Below are 17,813 nucleotides of genomic sequence, written 5' to 3' on the forward strand. Positions count from 1 at the left end.
TAAAAAGTTTGCTTCTCCTTGACCTACCCTTCCACTGGGAGATAACCCTCAGCCTGGGTGAGCCGATTCTGATGAGAAATACTGACTGCTTTCTTGGATCCGTGCAGTGAAAGGAACTTTCCGAACATGTAATGTAGAGTGTTTTTCAAACAGCAGTTGGATGGCAATCACTTTCACTTGCTATCGGCCTTATACCTAGCTGGGAGCCAGCAGCAAAGTTCTTAGCTGGCCCCCTTGGCTCCTGAGCTGCTGCTCTGCCATTCCAGCCTCTAACAGCTTTGATAATCTTTCCCAGTTCTAGGGCAACAGAGCTGTTTGTCCAAGGCGGTGTGCAGGCATAGTAAAAGCAATGCCAACTGGTCTTTTCAAAAACCATCAACAAAAGCATCATTTAACCAATTAGAGCTATTTTATTAGAAACAAAATGACATTAGTCTTGGCTGACAAACTTGTATCCACTAAGCTTCAGCTTGCTGTGATTATAAACAGCTCTGATTTAAAAAAAAAAAAAAAAAGGCAGATCTGTGCAGATCCTTTTGAATTACCTTTTTTTTTTTGTAGCTGAAAGCTAGAAGATATAGGTATCCATAAGGCATCTTTCAATTAATTTGTCCTTTCTTTTCAGTGTGGATTTGGGGGTAGGTTATTTAATTTTTTTTTATGTATATATTTAGTGTGACCTATAGACGTGTTCTTCCTTGGCTGCTCAGGGTGGCCAATGCTTCTGCTTGCACTGTTGTTGTGTCACAGTGGAGAAATGTGGCCAGAACTGGGTGTGGAAGGGTGGATGGAAAATCAAGCTGAAGGGTTGTAAGCTGCAATGTTGTAAACTATAATTGCAAAATAAAATAGCCAGCGCTTTGGAAATAGGAAATTTTATCTTATTTACTCTATAGTAATTGCTGGTACTTGAGTACAATCAGCTGCAAGCCTGTCTGTGATTGACAGCACAATTCTAGCCAGAGCAACCAAAAATAGCTCAGGATTTCAGTCATTTTTATCTTTTTACAATCTAATACTGTCACAAAAGTCAGTGTAACATGTAGGGAAATTGGACTCTCTTCATAGGTAGACGAGGTAAATTGGACAATGCTGAGCAAAGGCATACTAAGAAAGCACTGAGTGTAGCTGACTTCAGCAGTTATTGCCTGGAATTCAACAGGATTAGCTCCTTTTCATTTTTTTGTTCATTAGCCTTAGTATTTCTGCAATTAGTTAAATTCTTCTTTGCCTAGATCTTTGTTGGGTAAGGAGACTGATAGAGGAAGAAAAGGGCAAAGCAATGTTCAAAGCCTCATTCGCTCTCAGGAAGAACCTTAAATGGAGAAGTGAAATTCTTTTCTGAGCTTGGTCAGAAAACTTACAGAGCCCTCCCATGCCACTGGGCCAAGTAGATTTGGAAAAGTTTAAAATTTCCTGCTTAAGGAATAGATCCTGGTTTAATCTTTAGCTCTCAAGTTACCTCCAGTCATTGATTGTACTCCCCATATGGTTGCTGAGAGAGGAAGAAAGAATCACGTCTCCAAACAGGCTATAGAAGGTCATATTTTTCTGAAAGTCTCCAAGTTTCTTTTCAGGCCTCTTGGAGAATTATGATGGTAGTGTCAAAGCCGTGTTAGCTCCCCAGGACTACAGTAACATGAGTACTGCAGATCCACAGCATCAGAAGATTTTGCATGACTATTTTTCCTTTATTACTAATTGCACTTTTATTTGGTGCTTGTAGGCAGTGCTGTGTCTGTGGCAGCTACCTTAGCAGCAAAATAACTGGGCAACACAGTAGATCTGCTTGTGGCTTTGTATTTATGGGTGTGTTTTTTTTTTTGAAAACCATTTTAAGGAATCCCGTGTTTTGAGGACAGGCACAAAAGTCAAGCTACATTAACTTGTCAAGTGGATTAGTCATTAAACACCTTTGTGAATGTTTTAATTCAGAATTAAAGTGGCTTTAATTGGATTTAGCTGATTTTGCTTCCAAAGTACATTCAGGTAAATCAAATTAAGGTTAATTCAGTGTAAAGGCATGGGCAGACATCCTCATTAAGGGTTACTTGGAGCAACTGGAAGCAACTGCCCAGCTGCTCCTCAACACCCTTCTGTTCTCATGGTGCTTCTCCTGTGTTCCTACAGCTCAGCTCACAGAAAGGGGAGCCTGCTAGCCTCGTACTACAGTAGGTCACTTCAGATTAATTCTGCCCACCTTAATTAGCAGTCTAGTCTGTTGGCTGATTGCACTGACGTGCACAGGAAGTGCAGTCTTGTTGCACTTTGCTGACTCTGAAGTGGTGAGCATAGCCTTCATCTGACGCTGTAACTAGTAGCTTGGAAATAACACCACCATAAACAGCTCCAGCTATTTGTAAATGAATATATGTCTAAGCCTATAGAATACATGCTCTCAGGATGCCTTGGGGGGGCCCTTAGGGTCCTTATTCAAGGATCATACCTGTTGAGGAACAATACTTATGTGTACTGGATAATCTTTATGATTTTAGGGACTAGTTTCCTAATTTACAGAAGAAATTTCAGGGACAGCAGACTGAATATAGATAGGAATAGCAAGCTAGCTAATAATTACAGCTACTCTGGAGAAACTTTTACAGCTTCTTTGGAGAAACAGAAGAGATCCCTTAAACTGTAATCCCACAATTCAAGGTTGGGGTTGTTTGTTAAAGAACAGGTCTCTTCAAGGAGATGGATTTACATCCTAAATAACCAAGTATCAATACTAAAGTAAAAGACAGGTGATGAATTCACTTAAATGTATCATCATCTGTGAATGAGGTATGTAGATGAAGCAGAAAATGATGGAAGTTTTGATACTTCTGCCATGCTTGCCTTGGAGGTGTTCATTGTTTTTTTAAAAAACACCAAATCTTAAAGAATACTGAGTAAATCTGATCATGCTATATCCAGCTGTGACCACATAATCTTCCATTTACCAAGCAGTATTAGGCTAAATGAAGACCCAGGTGACAGCTCTCCAAGAAAAACTGAAGTACTACAGAATGTGTCACTGATATAATGACCTAGCTTTTATGGCTCCCACTTTCTCTCTGATAAATGTTCACTAGATATTAATTGTCCCTCCTGTGATAGCAATGAATATAATTCATTCGTGATGATGAACACGGTTCCAGTAATCCAAATGATGTTCTTTTTCCTACATTTTTTTTTTTGACAGGAAGCCTCTTATTTGCCAGATATTGACACATTACCTAGATCAGCCACTATGAAAAATGAGGTTCTGCTTATGGCAATTTGGCTGTCAAGTTGTGGCCAGGTATCTACAGATCAGTGCAATGGACAGGTGCCTAACGTAGTGCTGAGAGCAGCCGACATCTACAATGCCCTTGTGGCATGGCTTCTGTCTCTGGTGAGTATGTGCAGTGACTGCACAAAAGAAGGTTCTGCATGATTAAGGGTGTGCTTTTCCCTCCAGTGAATAGGTTCTCGAAATCGCTTTCTTCCAACAGCTACAAAACAGTGGCTACACAAAGGGGAAATTATGTCCTAACTTGTCTTTAAATGCAAGATTTGCTGGATTGTGCCTGTAGTTTACAAAGAGCATGGCAGAGAAAGTAAAAATAAATAAATGTATTAATTTGAAAAAATAGTGAGGCAGACTCAAAGTAATAAAAAGTGACTAGTGAAAGCAGAGGGTTAAGTATTACACTTTGTCTGCAGCAAAACGGAGACATTTTTCATCCATTCGCTTGTCTCGACACTTCTGTTTAAGAACAAATCCTTTCTGATAGCCAAGAGGGCAATAAACAAGTGTTGGTGTGTTTTGTCTTAGTTGTCCTTTGGATCACACCTTTTCCCCTCTAAAGAAACCTTCACTCTTCCCATTCATCTGATGCTACCCTTTTCCTCTAAGGAAAACAGGAAGTATTTTTTCTTTCCTCCCATCCTGCATGTTGGCATTATTTTCCCTTGTTAAAGATGTTGGCATACCTATCCATGCGCTCAACGTAAATTTCACCGTGAGTGGACAGCATGCACAAGGCTTTTAAATCACTTAAACTCCACTTAAACAGTATTAATTGTTAATGATGTTCATGCTTCCATTAAAACATTGCCAACGTTCCTTAATGTTAGTTCAGTGCTAATGAAAATTGCCACTTGAACAACCCCAGAGTCTGAATCTTCCATTTGGAAAATAGTTAGCTCACGAACAGCTGCAGTTTGAGGTTTCTTCCCTTTACTCCCATTTAAAATGCCTGAGCTCTGACTTGCAGCAGCTCTCTTCAAGCCTGAAAGGGCATCTCAGCTTCCACGGTTCAGCGTTGCATCTACTGAGAGGGTCAAATGTTGTGGTGGACTTTATGTCCAATGCAAACTGGGGTAAAAGCCACAATTGATTTCAAACAGATTCCCAAACAGCTGTTGGGTAGCAATGAAAATGTCTGCGTTTCTGTAATGAAAGAAAAGTTGAAGCACTTTAGACCAAATTCTCATCTGCTGATCGTCTGTGTAATTCCACTGAATCACTGGCTTCCTGGCTTGTGTAAATCAGCATGCCTTTATTGACTTCCTTGAAGATATGCTGATTTCTGCTAGTAGAGAATGTGGTAGAGATGTGAGCATTCTCCAGTAGCAGAACTACTACAGAAATCCCCATGTCAAACCAGTATTCAAAGCAGTCAAGGACTTGACAGTGCTATTTTGAGTGATACAACTGACCTATTCCACAGTTTGAAAATGCACTCGAGCCTTGTGTTGAGAATATATTTTTAAAGGCATTTATCTCACTGTAAATAGCTTTGTTTTATGTATGCAGTGAATAGCAGAGCTATTAATCTATCTAGAGACCATGGTGATGGTGTAAACCATGAGAACAAGGCTTAAGTGGTTTCAGTATTCACCAGAACCCTGGGAACGAATTACAGTCCTGTAATTCAAACTTGCCTGTCTCTTCATCTAGTACACGATCTGGGTCAGGGATCTTTGCCTCACATGGCTGCTGCCCTTTCTTGTGGCTTTGGTTGCTTGTGTCTGACTTTCTGATAGTCCTCTGCCCTCTTTCACCTGCTACCCAAGTTTCAGGATGCTTTGCAGTGCTGTGATGCCTTCCCAGGCTGTTTTGGATATCTTTTCTGTCTTTTTTCTACCCAATGGTAAGGTTTCTTGTGTATTCCATTGCTAAAATGCACCCTGTTTCAGCCTCATTTGGGGCAGCCTTGTGAGCCAACGGAGTGGTCTCTCCTCCTGGAATCCTGTCTCTGGAACAAAACTGATGCTCACAATAAAAGATGCCCAGTGTTCATCTTGGGGTTGGCAAAAGTCCCTTTTTATCCTCCTTGGTTTGGATCAGATATGTATATTGGCAGATAGAATGCCTCCCACACAGGTACAGACGTGAAAAAATCTGTCAAAAAGAAATCACCTCAAGTCTAACTACAAGGTGGATTCACTGGATAGAGATTGATGGGGTTTTGGCTTTTAGAGATCCCTAACAGGGAACATAAAGTCTTATTAAAGATGCCTGCAATAGCTCCTCAGAATGACATAATCACTGAGCACTGGTTTTTGAACTGAGATTGGACTGATTTCATTATCATTGATAAAGGCAGCATGCAGTGCCACGGTGGCACGAATGTGCGGTGTTGACAGGGACTCGGTTCTCATTTCTTGCTAGACTAAAGAACAAATGTAGGTTCTTGCTTTCACTTAGTGAAACTGGTGGAAGTCAGAGCTTGCAAGTCATGAGAGTCCTCGCTGAGAAAATAAATCCTATGACTTATCAAAACCTACATGTTATTCCTATTTAATTTGGTCTTTATTGATTTTGCTAGTGGCTAAACCACAGCTAATCCACTAATCAAGTGAGAGTGCTCCCTGGGTTATTGTACATTATGTGACTACTCAAAAGCAACAGAGCAAGATACGGGGTTACCTTCAGTCTCTAAATACAACAATCTAAAAATGAAATTATGTTCAAATGGATTTACAGGTGCCTCCTGTGAAAATTGAAGGTGGACCCAAAGCTCCGTTTCAGGTGGTAGGGCTACAGCAGGCCTGGCAAGAGGATGGATTGGCCCTATATGCTTGTCTAATGCCAGCAGATGAATCTCTAGCACAAAACAGCACCAAAATCCAGAAGATTAAAGTAAGTAGCAGCCTTTACACTTGCTAGTCAAACAGAACTGCCACAGGCAGTTACCGCTATCTTTCACTAGAGACTAGGCAATTCAAGCTCAAATTTCAGTGAGCCAGGACAGAAAAGCATAAGTGCTGCTCTAAATTAGAATGGGGGAACAGCCCAGTACTGTGTGAACTGAAAGACTGCTTACAGCTAATTGCCAACTCAAGCTGTCCTCAGTTATGCTGAATTTAGATTATGTGCAGATGAGAAACCAGCTCTGAATGGCAAAGTCTTTTGTCTCTACCGCTCATTAGCTGTTAATATATTTTTGGTGGCTGTAACCCCACAGTGCAGGGACTTGACTGAGGAGACGTATGTTTGGCGTGTATTATGTTTTGTGCTGTTATATTTTAACTGTGTGAAGAGGGTGGCCTATGAGAGGGAATGTTGTCTTGCTATTTGGCTCCCAAGAGTCAGGACCCAAAGATAGGACCTGAGACTCTGTTCCTTCAACTCTGCTAGACTACAGAGTCTGTGCTGAGCACCAAAACACCAAGCTGAAAGGTCTAGCACAGAAGCTGAAAATCTAGCATGTGTAGGTGGCACAGTGTATTGTAAGGCATGATATGAGCTCGTGTCCTGAAAACAGCAGAGCTGTGAAATGGAACAAAGTAGGGCCCAGAGTTGCTGTCTTTTAACAGAGCTAATTTGAAACAGATTGCATCAAGATGCTCAGAGTATCGACTATTTTGTTCCCCTTTGTGGAGACAGCTTGTTAGGTATTACCCTGAGACCTACTGTGGCCTCGCTACTCTTGCCTGGTAGAGATACCTATACCTACCTATGCAATATGGCTGGCTCTTGCTGGAAAATTTTTCCAGGCTTATTTGGGGAACAGTGATCCTTTTGTACCTGAGGCCTTCTGTGGGTCACTTGCTTGACTAATGATCCTGTTACTGACCAACCTTAGCTGAGACACTGGCCCTATGCTCTGATGGGTACGGTGAGCATCTCCCAGGTGGCTCAAAGCAACCTTCACAGGGGTTGCTTTCGGTTTGGCAAGCTGGGGGTGGATTTCCTACTCCTGAGAATGCCTGCCTCACCTAAACAGCTGCACTGTCTCTTCATCCTTCCTCACTGACTGGTAATAGCAATGTGGAGAGGGATGCGCTAATTCCTGACACTTCCTCTATGCTGAAAAGATCCTGTAGGATCCAACAGAATCAGAGTGGTTTGGGTTGGAAGGGACCTTAAAGATCATCTAATTCCAACCCCCTGCCAAGATCAAGGACACCTCCCCCAGCACAGGCTGCCCAAAACCCCATCCAGCCTGGCCTCGAACACTTCCAGGGATGGGGCATCCACAGCTTCTCTGGGCAACCTGTTCCAGTGCCTCACCACCCTCTGAGTAAAGAATTTCTTCCTTATATCTGATCTAAACCCACCCTCTTTTATTTTAAATCCGTTCCCCCTTGTCCTATCCCTACACCCCCTGACAAAGAGTCCCTCCCCAGATTTCCTGGAGCCCCCTGTAGGTACTGGAAGGCTGCTGTAAGGTCTCCCTGGAGCCTTCTCGTCTCCAGGCCGAACAACCCCAGCTCCCTCAGCCTGGCTCCATAGCAGAGGTGCTCCAGCCCCTTGATAATCCCTATAGCCCTCCTCTGGACTCGTTCTAATAGGTCCATGCCCTTCTTGTGGGGGGACAACTTGCTTAAGCTTCCCTTGCTCAGCTGCAAAGAGCATTCTTTGCTCGCAGCTGCCTGTCTATCAGCAGTGAAGATTGAATTTCCCATGATGTGTCATAAAGCCTGGAGTATGACAGCTGCGGCTCCAGTGCTTGCACACGTAAATGATTGATGCTGGCAAAAATGTCATGATTAAAACACTACTCAAAAAAACCCACACCTTTCTGCTAGTGTTTGGGCATCTGTTGGCAGAAGCAGCAGGGCTAATGAGGCTAAGCAGCCTGCTAGGCTGGACAAGGGCTTTGTGTTGATTTCTGTCTCAGGTGACTCAATTCTAGATGTTTTCTGTGAAACAAAGAAAACAGGAACATGGACTAACCTGTCTTCTGTCCAGTTGTCTTGTCACTCTCTGCTGATCTCAGATGAGGAGCTGACCAGAGCATCAGAACTGATGAGCACTGAGTATGCTCAAAATGTGTATCTGGTATCAAATAATTGAATGAACTTGTGACGTGCAAGCCCAGGCTGCTCCGAAGGTTTGCTTGGAGCTGGGAAGGATTCTATCACAGGTCAGAATGAGCCTTGTGGAGTTTCCAGTCCGCATATAAATTGTAAATGCTTTTTTACTGCCCCATTTCCAGCCGCTAATGTTGCTGTTGAGTTCAGCTAGTGTGCATGGAAGTGAACGGGGAAGGCATTTGGATGGTGTTGCTCAAAGCAAGACTATGTATAACTCTTATTGGAGGCTCTACCGTTATGTCATTTTGATAACAATGACTTTTGTCAGTTTTGCTTTCTTGAGGCGTTTGTAAAGCTGCTGCTCTTTCCCCAACGGAGATTTAAGCTGATAGGAACCACAAAAATCTTTCAGAGATGTCAGCTCACAGCAGAGATGAGGAAAACAACTAGTCCTAATGGGCAGACTAGTCCTGTCTCCCCACTCCTCCCCATGAACAGCTTCAGCTGTTGTTGGAGAGAAATGTGGTAGACTTTACTTTTCACACTTAAGTCTTCAGTCTTGTACTGTAGAGTTAATGTACAATACTTTAATGGTTGAATCGGATAATAAAACTATTCTGTTGTGGCATTTACTGATTCTTGTTCTGTTCATCTCCTGTTGGCACAATAAGAACCAGTTACCAGGGCTTCCTTCAAAATATGAAAATCCAGGAAATATCAGTGTTTCCAGGCATTATTACTGCATCTACTGACTCCAAGAATGACTATAAAAATGTAGGAAAATTTTACTTTTTTTGTATTGTGTAGAGAGGCATACCAGGTAGTATAAATTTTAACCAACAGCATTCTGACAAATGATATTTAATGTTTTTAAAGTGGAGAGTCCAGGGTCCATTTTCGGTGCCAAAGATGGAGGTGTACAGACTACACAGCTTAGTAGGTAGATTTTTGCTTATTTGATGCTAGGAAGGAAATGCCCATCTTTGTGTGTCTGTACTTGTATCTTGTGATAGCAGCAAAATGACAGTTGCTCTTGGATTTTGTTCAGATTGTAACATGAATACGATTTTTACAGCAGACAGTGGATTGCTAGAATCTGAGGACCTATCTGTATCAAGAAGGCAAGATTTCACCTTCTGCAGCTTGCCTCACTGATAATGCCCGCCCCTGGTGTGGCTGAACACCCTGAGTGTGTTCATCAGTCTCGTTGGCTTTGATGTATTTGATTCTGTGGCTTGGTGCTTGCCCTAGCGTCACAGCTCAAATAATGCTGGGGTACAGTTCATCACCAGCAACTGGAGCAAGACAGCCTGCTGCTTTCACGTAGCTGTAGTGTGCTGCTGGTTGCTTTGGGGTGTTTCTTTGGTTTTTGTGTTTGGTTTTTTCAGTAACTAGTAACTGGAGATGAGCTACATTACAGAGCTGTAAGCCATCAACTCTTTATTTACGAGCTTCTTCACTGCCATCTATGTCTTTCACATGGTTATAAGTATAATAACGGTTTCTCAAGGAAGAAGCTCCTGTCCTGAGCAGATTAACTTCTGGCTTATTCAATTATGATGACATCTATTCCTCTATCAAGTGCTTCTGCAATGTTTTAGTCCCATTTCTGTTGCTTTTTTGGGGTTTAGTTTTGCTTGTTTTATTTCAGCGCTCCTTCCAAACAATTGGGAAAAGTGAGAAAAATGTGAATATTCCTGCGTGGTTTTGGTTTCTTGAGTTGTTAGAGCAAATGCTTGTACACCTCTTGTAATTTCTGCATGCAGATCGACAAGCTGCATTTACAGGCATGTCTGATGGGAATTAGATTTGTACAGAGTATGCTTTCTAAGAATCTACTCAGCATTCCCAATTAGGCACGCTAGCACCACGCAGAGCAGCATGGTTCTTCTCTGTACGCTTCGATCACTTAACAATTCCGTGGTGGTTCAAAAGAGCTCACGATCTCTGTCATTAGATTTGGGGCTTTTTTTTTTTTTTTGCAGACCTTTACTGCTCAAGTTCTAATTTCTAGGTGCTGTAATAGAGGATATGGAGAAGATGCTTTGCATAATTGCTAATTCTGTTCATTTCTGATTGGGTTACACTGAGGTCACCAATTTGTTCTCTGAAAACCTGACTAATTAAGAACAAACTTGAAAGAACAAAGGGCTTAGAAGGGAGGTTAAATGATGGAAAAAAGTAATTTAGCAGTGCAGTGTTCAAAATTAATGTATCAGTATTAATATTAGTATCAATCTTTTAAAAATCCTGAAATTAATAAATATTTTCATTTTTATCCCTATAAAACCCTTTGCAAATTTGTTTCATTGTATCAGACTGTTTTGTAACCCGGTGTACAGCATTTTCTCCCTCTTCAAGAGGGATGTATGTATGTAATGTGCTTCGGAGCAGTATTTGCGGGCTGTCAGATGTCATGAGCCAGTTATTTTATACCAGCGTCTGGCTACCAGTCGAAGATTGCTGTTAAGTCTCCAGTTATCATCCACGATGGGGTTTTATAGCTGAGCTGTCCAAGCGTATCAAGGACTATGGTGGAAGGGCAATGCTGCTAATCTTCCCAGCCCCTTTACCAAAAGGGTCTTTGAGGCAAGTCCACATGGGGGCATGTCCCCAGGCCATGGTGTGAGCATGTCACACAGTCAGCTGGTGGGCATAACTGGCTGTTGCAGACAACATCTGCTCTCAGGTCCCATCTCTGGTGTCACAAACCCAGACGGTATCGGGACCTTCAGTTCTGTCTTTGGTCCTAGAAGTGGAGACTTTGCAGAGTGACAGCAGGATCGTGGGAGGAGTGTGCTTTCTGTGGGTAAGGGGACAAGTTTAGAAGCTCTGGTTGCAGGGATGCAGGTTGTGATGGTTTGGGAGGCTGAGAGGGGTTAAATTAAGATTTGGTTTGGAGACACTGAAGTGCAGTTGTATGGCAGATGCATGAAGCATGAGGTTGGGATTGTTGCAGGCAGAAAGAGCTGTTACAGGTACACAGTGCAGCACAGAACAGCGAGCTGCAGTGCCTATCACCAATGCATTTTAATTGTTGACTTTTTGCAGACTGAAGAAGATCTCCAAGGCATATCCATTTTTTACCAGAGGATTACTGAATTTCTATCCTGTACGTGGCTTCCAGATGTTATCTGGTGGAAACCAGAACTGGTCAATTGCTTCCAAAACCAGCTATATCCACTTGCTCCTGAAATTCCCTCTGTCCTGCTGAGTTGCATCACTACTGTTAGTCCTGATCCTCAGGTACTGTACAGAAATGCTTGGGCTTCTGATTTTTTTTTCTCATTATGGCCAATAGAAGTCGTTGTTCTTCCTGTGTTACAAGTATTTTCATTTGGTTTAGCTAAGCATTTAAACTCTGTTTGAAAATAAATTCTTCAAAGCAGTGTTGATTTTCCACTGAAGTGCATGAGATTACAAGGACATAGCAACACTTAAAATCAAGTGATTAAACTCGCTTTCTTAGGGAAGTCTGTAGGAACATTCACCTCATGCTGTCTAGAAATAGAATGATAATTAACTTTTTCACTGCTGTCAGTTTAGCAAGTGTTCCATAACAGATATTCAAGTGAATGTAATGTTACAAGAATTCATATACCTTGGGCTTGCTCAGGGAGTTTATTCCCTGTGGGCATCAAACATTGCTTTTAGGCCTCTAAGTACTTAACTGCCTCTCCCACTTTACTGTAAATATTTATCCCAGCTTTTCAAAGAAGCACTGAATGCTACCTGATTTCCATACCTTTTGAGGGAATGTTCCACTTATTCCTTTCCCATGACATCACCAGCCTTTAATTGATCATGTTTTCTTCCCAGTATTCCTAAATCATCAAAAAAACTTGAGATACAATTCCAGGGAATTGTGAAGGCTACAATTCTGGTTCACAACAAAGTTTAGTTCTGAAAATAATGTACCATGAGAACTTTGCTGCAATCCCAACCAGATTTGGGGATTACTATTACAATGTGAGAATCAATGCCATGAAAGCTTAGGGGCTTAGCAGTGCACTCAGCAATTTGCCTCAAGGTTTATCCCACTTCTCTGAAGGAAAAGGAGGCTTAATATTGTTGATTTGCAGTCACTGTAGCTTTCAAGTACAGGCAAGTGCAATAAAGCAGGCTGACATACTTGTAAAAGATAAATCTGCTGTATACTCGTAAGGCATAAAGTAAGGCATCATTTAAAACAGTCAGGGCTTTTATGCAAATCCCCTATTAGGGGGATTATAAATCATTAGAAGTTGAACAGCAAGATAGCAGGCACTTTCTGGGGGTAGGTCTTTGCCTTGATGCCATAGAAAAATGAAAGTCAATTTAAAGGCCACATTCTCTTCCTAAGTTCAAATGCTCTGTGCCACCCAGGTTCCCAGGCCTGAATTACACTGAGAACACGAGGTATCATGGCTTTTTAATAGATGTGTCTTGCAGTTAAACAGAAAGGCTGACTTCTCTAAGCAAGGCGCGATGAGCCAGCCTCTCAGCAGGCAGCAGCTAACCCTGTTGTCTGCCTGAAGCTTTACAAAGCGGTACCAACTGAGAATGTTCCCAAGTGTCATTAAAATACAACCAGTATAAATTCTACGTGGAAAATTCAGTATCACATTTTTGAACTTCATTGGTCTGAAAACTTTGTACAGGGCCTGTGAGCCGTACTTGCTTTTGATTTACTTTATTTTGGAGTGGTGTATGCAAACCTGAGTTGACCAAGGGACCTGCTGCTTTCTGTTGGAAAGGCGTACAGTGAATACCCGTTCTTGCTCCAGGTAGCTTAGTCTGAAACACAAGCCCTGGTGGGTGGGTGAAACAAACGGGTAGGAGTGGAGGGAGGAGCAACATCAGGTAAAACTGCCATCTGCTTGTGTGCTGACTAGCTCTGTGTACGGCTTTACATGCAGTTGGTAGCAGTTGCTGTAATACACTCAACAAAGTGCTTAAAGGTTAAGCCAAGGTCTTGTTTTCAGTCAATTGTTCTAGTGTTTTTTCAGTCTGTTCTGAACCCCAACAGATTGCTTTTCTCTTGCAATTTTTTTTTGAGGCTTTCTTATTAAGACTATGCATGCTGCCTATTAACCTCCAGTAACTCACTTTAGACATGAAGAGTAAACTCACAGAGCAGTCATTAAAACCTCAGGTTAGGTTAGGAGCGGCATAGTCCCTGTAGAAGTCATTAACCACAGTGTTCCTTGTCAGCAAAAAGAGAACTTCATTTTAACAGGGAAGTACTTTCTGCTGTTAAGCCTTAGGATGCAAGCATTAACCCTAGGGACAGGGGAAACCTGTAGCCAGCACTGTTGCTTTTTGCCTCTGCTAATTTGTTTCATTAAGGCACACTGCTTTTGTATTGCACTTTCTCCAGTGCTCTGTACCCTGGGGCCCCTGCCCAAAAGGTACAGCCCCACCATCTACCACTTGACATCTTTTTTGCACGCTTCCTGGAGCATCTTATTGAACTCCCAACCTGTACAGATGCCTGCCATGATAGAGGAGTCAGGGCACAGCAGGATAGGGTGAGTGATTATGTCAGCAAGGTTTCAGGGAAGGGAACCTCCATCCCTAAGTGGAAGTGAAGGTGATTTTTTTGATTTTTCTTTCTTGTTTTTTTTTTTTTTTAGCTCCAAGGAATTGCTTTTGTTGCACCTCCTGGTGATCAGTTCCCTACTTGCTCCTTCTTTAGTTTCCCTCCTGACTTCCAGCACAGGTGTGTTTTTTTGTTTTGTTTTAGACAGTACTAATTGAAGGCAGGTCTACACAAAGCTCCCTCTTTGCTTTTCACTTAAGCAAAGCTCCATTTTTTTATTCAGTTTTGGCTAAGCAAGGATGAGAATTCCAGAACTGGATTCAGGGCACCAAACTTGCCTTGATGTTGCAACTCAATGCTGCAAAAAGACTTTAACCAGTGGAGACTGAACCAACAGGAAGTTTGATGTGTGGGAGAGGACTTGCAGAAAGTACAGCAGTTCTTTAATGTGGTATTTCTGTAACACAAATGCAAACTTTTGGGATTTTCCTGCTGGCAAGTTGGTGGCGACTACATTACCAGAAGAGCTTTACAGGTACAAACTCTCAAGCTTGAAAGTTGCAAACTTTTTTTTTTTCCGAAGACTGAAATAACCAGGTAGAACAAGAGCAATGTATGGCTGAGGAAATTAGAAAGCACTGTTTCATGCTATGGAAAAGTGGGCACAGATTCTTTGCTTGTTACTTTGTGCACTTGAAGGCTCCTAATGGGGACATGCGAGTGCCTGAACTCTGTACGTAGTCTTTGAAGCGGGAGTGAGAAGCATTTCCAGTGACAGCATGCACAGGGTGACCCTTCTAATTTAGGCACGTAGGTTAAAACCCTGCCTGGGATGCACCTGTTCTCTAAATAGCATGGAGAGAGGGAAGCTGCTTGATGTGAAACTTCAGAGACATTGAAAAATCTCCCAGGAGAAGCAGCAGCAACAATGTTTTTGCAACATTCAAAACAAGAGTAGAAAAAGCCATCTGACAAACTGAGGTGTCCCAGTGGAACGAGCCAGATCATGCAATGAAGCTTTTTGGATTCTTCACTTCTGACTAGAAATGAGGAAGCTCTTTCCAAACTAAAATTTCGTAACGGGACCAGAACCTTCTAGAGAAGTGGAAGGGAAAAAAGGCACGTTACAGGTGGAAGTAATCCTTAACATTTCCATTTCCTGGTGCTTCCCTCCCTACAATACAGCCCACAGGGCATGTACAGTTGTGAATCTGTATTTTAGGGTCTTCTTGTCAAGCTCGTGCTGAGCTATAAGAGTTTGAATGCTGTGATGTTGTTTCACTGCTGAGTAACATGGCTTTACCCATGCTGAGTGGCTTCAGCATCTTCCGCTGTCTCTTACTACAACTTTTTAATTCCACTGCTAAAGAGGCTTGCTCAGAGAACTGCTACTTACTACCACATCAGCTTTTCACCTGACACTCTTCTGGCCCTTGGCTGCGTGGGCTTTGCCTCTCTCATCACCATCTCAAATGTAATAACTGCCAGTATGCTCCGGGTCAGTGCCTCATGGGTGTTGGCAATTACACTGTTTTGGTTTATTGCCCCGTGTGTTCTCCCCTTCTCCTTTAGTGTTGTCTGAGAAGCAGCAAACTAATAGCTTTAAGCAGCAGCTGAGTTAGGCCATGTAATGTTTCATGGGTGGAGAGTGCAGGCGGAACTACCTGGCACGCAGCACAATTTGGCCAGCTGTCAGACCTGATCCATGTGTTGCTCTAAGGTCTTGGAGTTAGTGCATGGCTGAGGGCCATGCTTTCCTCCTCCAGGCTTGTACTGAGCCTGATGGCAAAGCTTGAAGGACTTGATCATTTTGCTGCTAAACTGGGCATTGGGGTACTGGACCGACACGTGGGGAGGTACAGCCCCCAGAACAGCACCTCCACATCTGCATGCCCAAACAGGAGAGCCAGCAGGATGCTGAGACTTGCAGCATAGCACACGCTGGCCCCTAAGCCCAACAGCTCGTCTGTTTAAGCCCCGGCTGAAGTTCTAAACCAGAAGATCTATTCATCCTCTCCCTTGCTTTCCAAATCTTGCTTGTGTCTCATCTTTACCTGAGATGATGCTAAGGGCCCGTGTGTCTGGCACCCTGCGTCTGCTAGGCGGCCTGATAGCCGTGTCACCAGCTTGGGGGAGAGCACTTACGTACATATCACACGTCATGGGACTGATGAGTCCGCGTGGAGATGAGTCACCTGTGGGTGAGACATTTGTCCTGGGGCCTCCTCTACGTGCATGTATAGCAATGAATCCGTAGCAGAAGAGCTGCATGGCTGTATCTCAGCCATCTTCATGAGACAGAGGGGAGATGGTGACAGCCTGGCTGTAGCTGAGTCCTGTTGATTTTTTGTTGTGCTGTTGATTTTAGTGAGGCCAGGAGTTCAAGTTGTCGCTGGGAGTTGTAACTAGAAAACCCAAGCCTTTTAAAAGGAGAAGGGACTGCAATGGCATCTGCCTGAGTTTGTATGGAGATGAAGACTTCGCTTGGGGAAGAGTAGACCATTATAGTTCGTTTTTCCTAAAGTTTGGTAGCTCATGTTTAAATTGGGACCATCGCTAACTATTGCAGAAGAGAGCAGTTTAAAAGAACTATCAAGCTAATGTGCTTTGCCATTAGTGCTGTGCATGATTGGCAGAATGGGTGGAAATTACTCTCATCCATTCTCCTGTGTTTTAGGACGTCTCTTTGCTTATACAAAAGGGGTGCAAGCAGAAGGAGATGCATCTTCAAACTGCCTGAAATACAGTCATCAGAACTGCACGTTTTCAGTGACAAAGTCCTGAATTAGCTCGCTCTCTCCCCAGACTTTCCCGTACCTGGGATCTTCCTACTGTGCTTGCATGTTTCCTGCACTAAATCTGCAGTCACCTGAAGGGAGTATGCAGAACGGAGAAGAAAAGGTGTGAAGGAAACAAACTCAAGTTGGTGTTAATCTGTATTCCACAAGGAATACTGCGCTCATGCATTGGGGTTTATGACAGCGAAGAGAGGAGAAAGTTTGAGGATAGTGCACTCTAACTCAGCGGCATGATTGAGTGTGTCCCATTAGCCATGAGCCTTGTCTGTATTTTAATGTCAAAGCCTTTGCTAGAATGAGAATAGTGCTTCCTCTGCTGCTGCTGAGGTGGTCAGTGGAGTTGAAATGTTACAGACGTATCGGATTCACAGGCTGTCTTTTGGAGGTGGGAGGTGATGCACCATCTATCTCCTAGGGATATAGGTGCTGTCTTAGTGATAATGGCTGAGCAAGTCTTTGCATTAGAAAGCACTTTGAGTGCAAGGGGATGAGATTGTGGAGTACATAAGAATTCTTCCTGTTTTCCTGCTGTGGCTGGGAAGCAGTCTAGAAGACTTGTTGCAACTTAAAAGACTCTCTTAGATCATCTGACAGCAAAAGCTATTTCTTTGTTGTCGGAAATGAGAACAGAATATGCTGTAAGCGAGAAGAAGAGATACTGGATTTGGTCATATTTCTGTATGACAGTTAGACTCATGTTTTTGCTGCACACAGCTCCAGTCTTCTCTAAAATGTGCTTATTCATGTTTCTGCTCAGTATTTTACAACATGTTTCTGTTCTGCTGTGAATTTCCTTCCCATAACTGTCTGGCTTCATCTCAGTAATGCCGTCTGAAACAAAGCAGTGGCTCTGGGTTTCTTTTTAATGCTGTTTGAAAAATGATGTGTGTTCAATCCTAGCTATGGTGTAAATCATTCTTTTCCACTGTTTTAAGATAACAGAAATCAGAATTTGTCTCCTCATTAAAAAAAACCAAAAGGATAATTTTTGACAAAAATCTAGAGTACCTACAAATGGGAAGTTACAGACCTGCCCCTCCCTTCCTGCTCTGATAGCAGCAGTATGTACGGAGAAGATGTACGTGCTGTAAGAAACCCCATTTTCTTACATTAGGAGGTGGGGGAGAAGGTCGTGGAAATGGTCGTGGTTAAATGATTTGGGGTTTTGGAGCCTGTCACAGCATAAGTCAAAGTATCCCAGGGGCTGCTATAGCTGCCATTGGTTGAGCACAGGGTACCTCTCTTCACCGGTGTAATGCGTC

General features: G+C 42.8%; 1 protein-coding gene across 7 annotated transcripts in view; it reads left to right on the top strand.

The window, feature by feature from the left end:
* Positions 1–17,813, top strand: part of DNAAF8 (dynein axonemal assembly factor 8) — a 107,349-nt gene that overhangs the window by 27,067 nt on the left and 62,469 nt on the right. For 6 of the 7 annotated variants that reach the window (XR_014572797.1, XM_083800247.1, XM_083800252.1 and 3 more), the window contains exons 11-13: positions 3,185–3,376; positions 5,957–6,112; positions 11,284–11,478. Coding sequence is in view for 6 of the 7 variants with exons in the window: in XM_083800247.1 (XP_083656373.1) it covers positions 3,185–3,376; positions 5,957–6,112; positions 11,284–11,478 (543 nt within the window). In the remaining variant the exon portion in view is untranslated. The remainder of the gene's footprint in view (positions 1–3,184; positions 3,377–5,956; positions 6,113–11,283; positions 11,479–17,813) is intronic. The other variant, XM_083800251.1, reaches the window with a different exon arrangement.

The sequence above is a fragment of the Anser anser genome (genome assembly GCF_964211835.1).
Source record: "Anser anser genome assembly, chromosome: 15".
Classification (NCBI taxonomy): Eukaryota; Metazoa; Chordata; class Aves; order Anseriformes; family Anatidae; genus Anser; species Anser anser.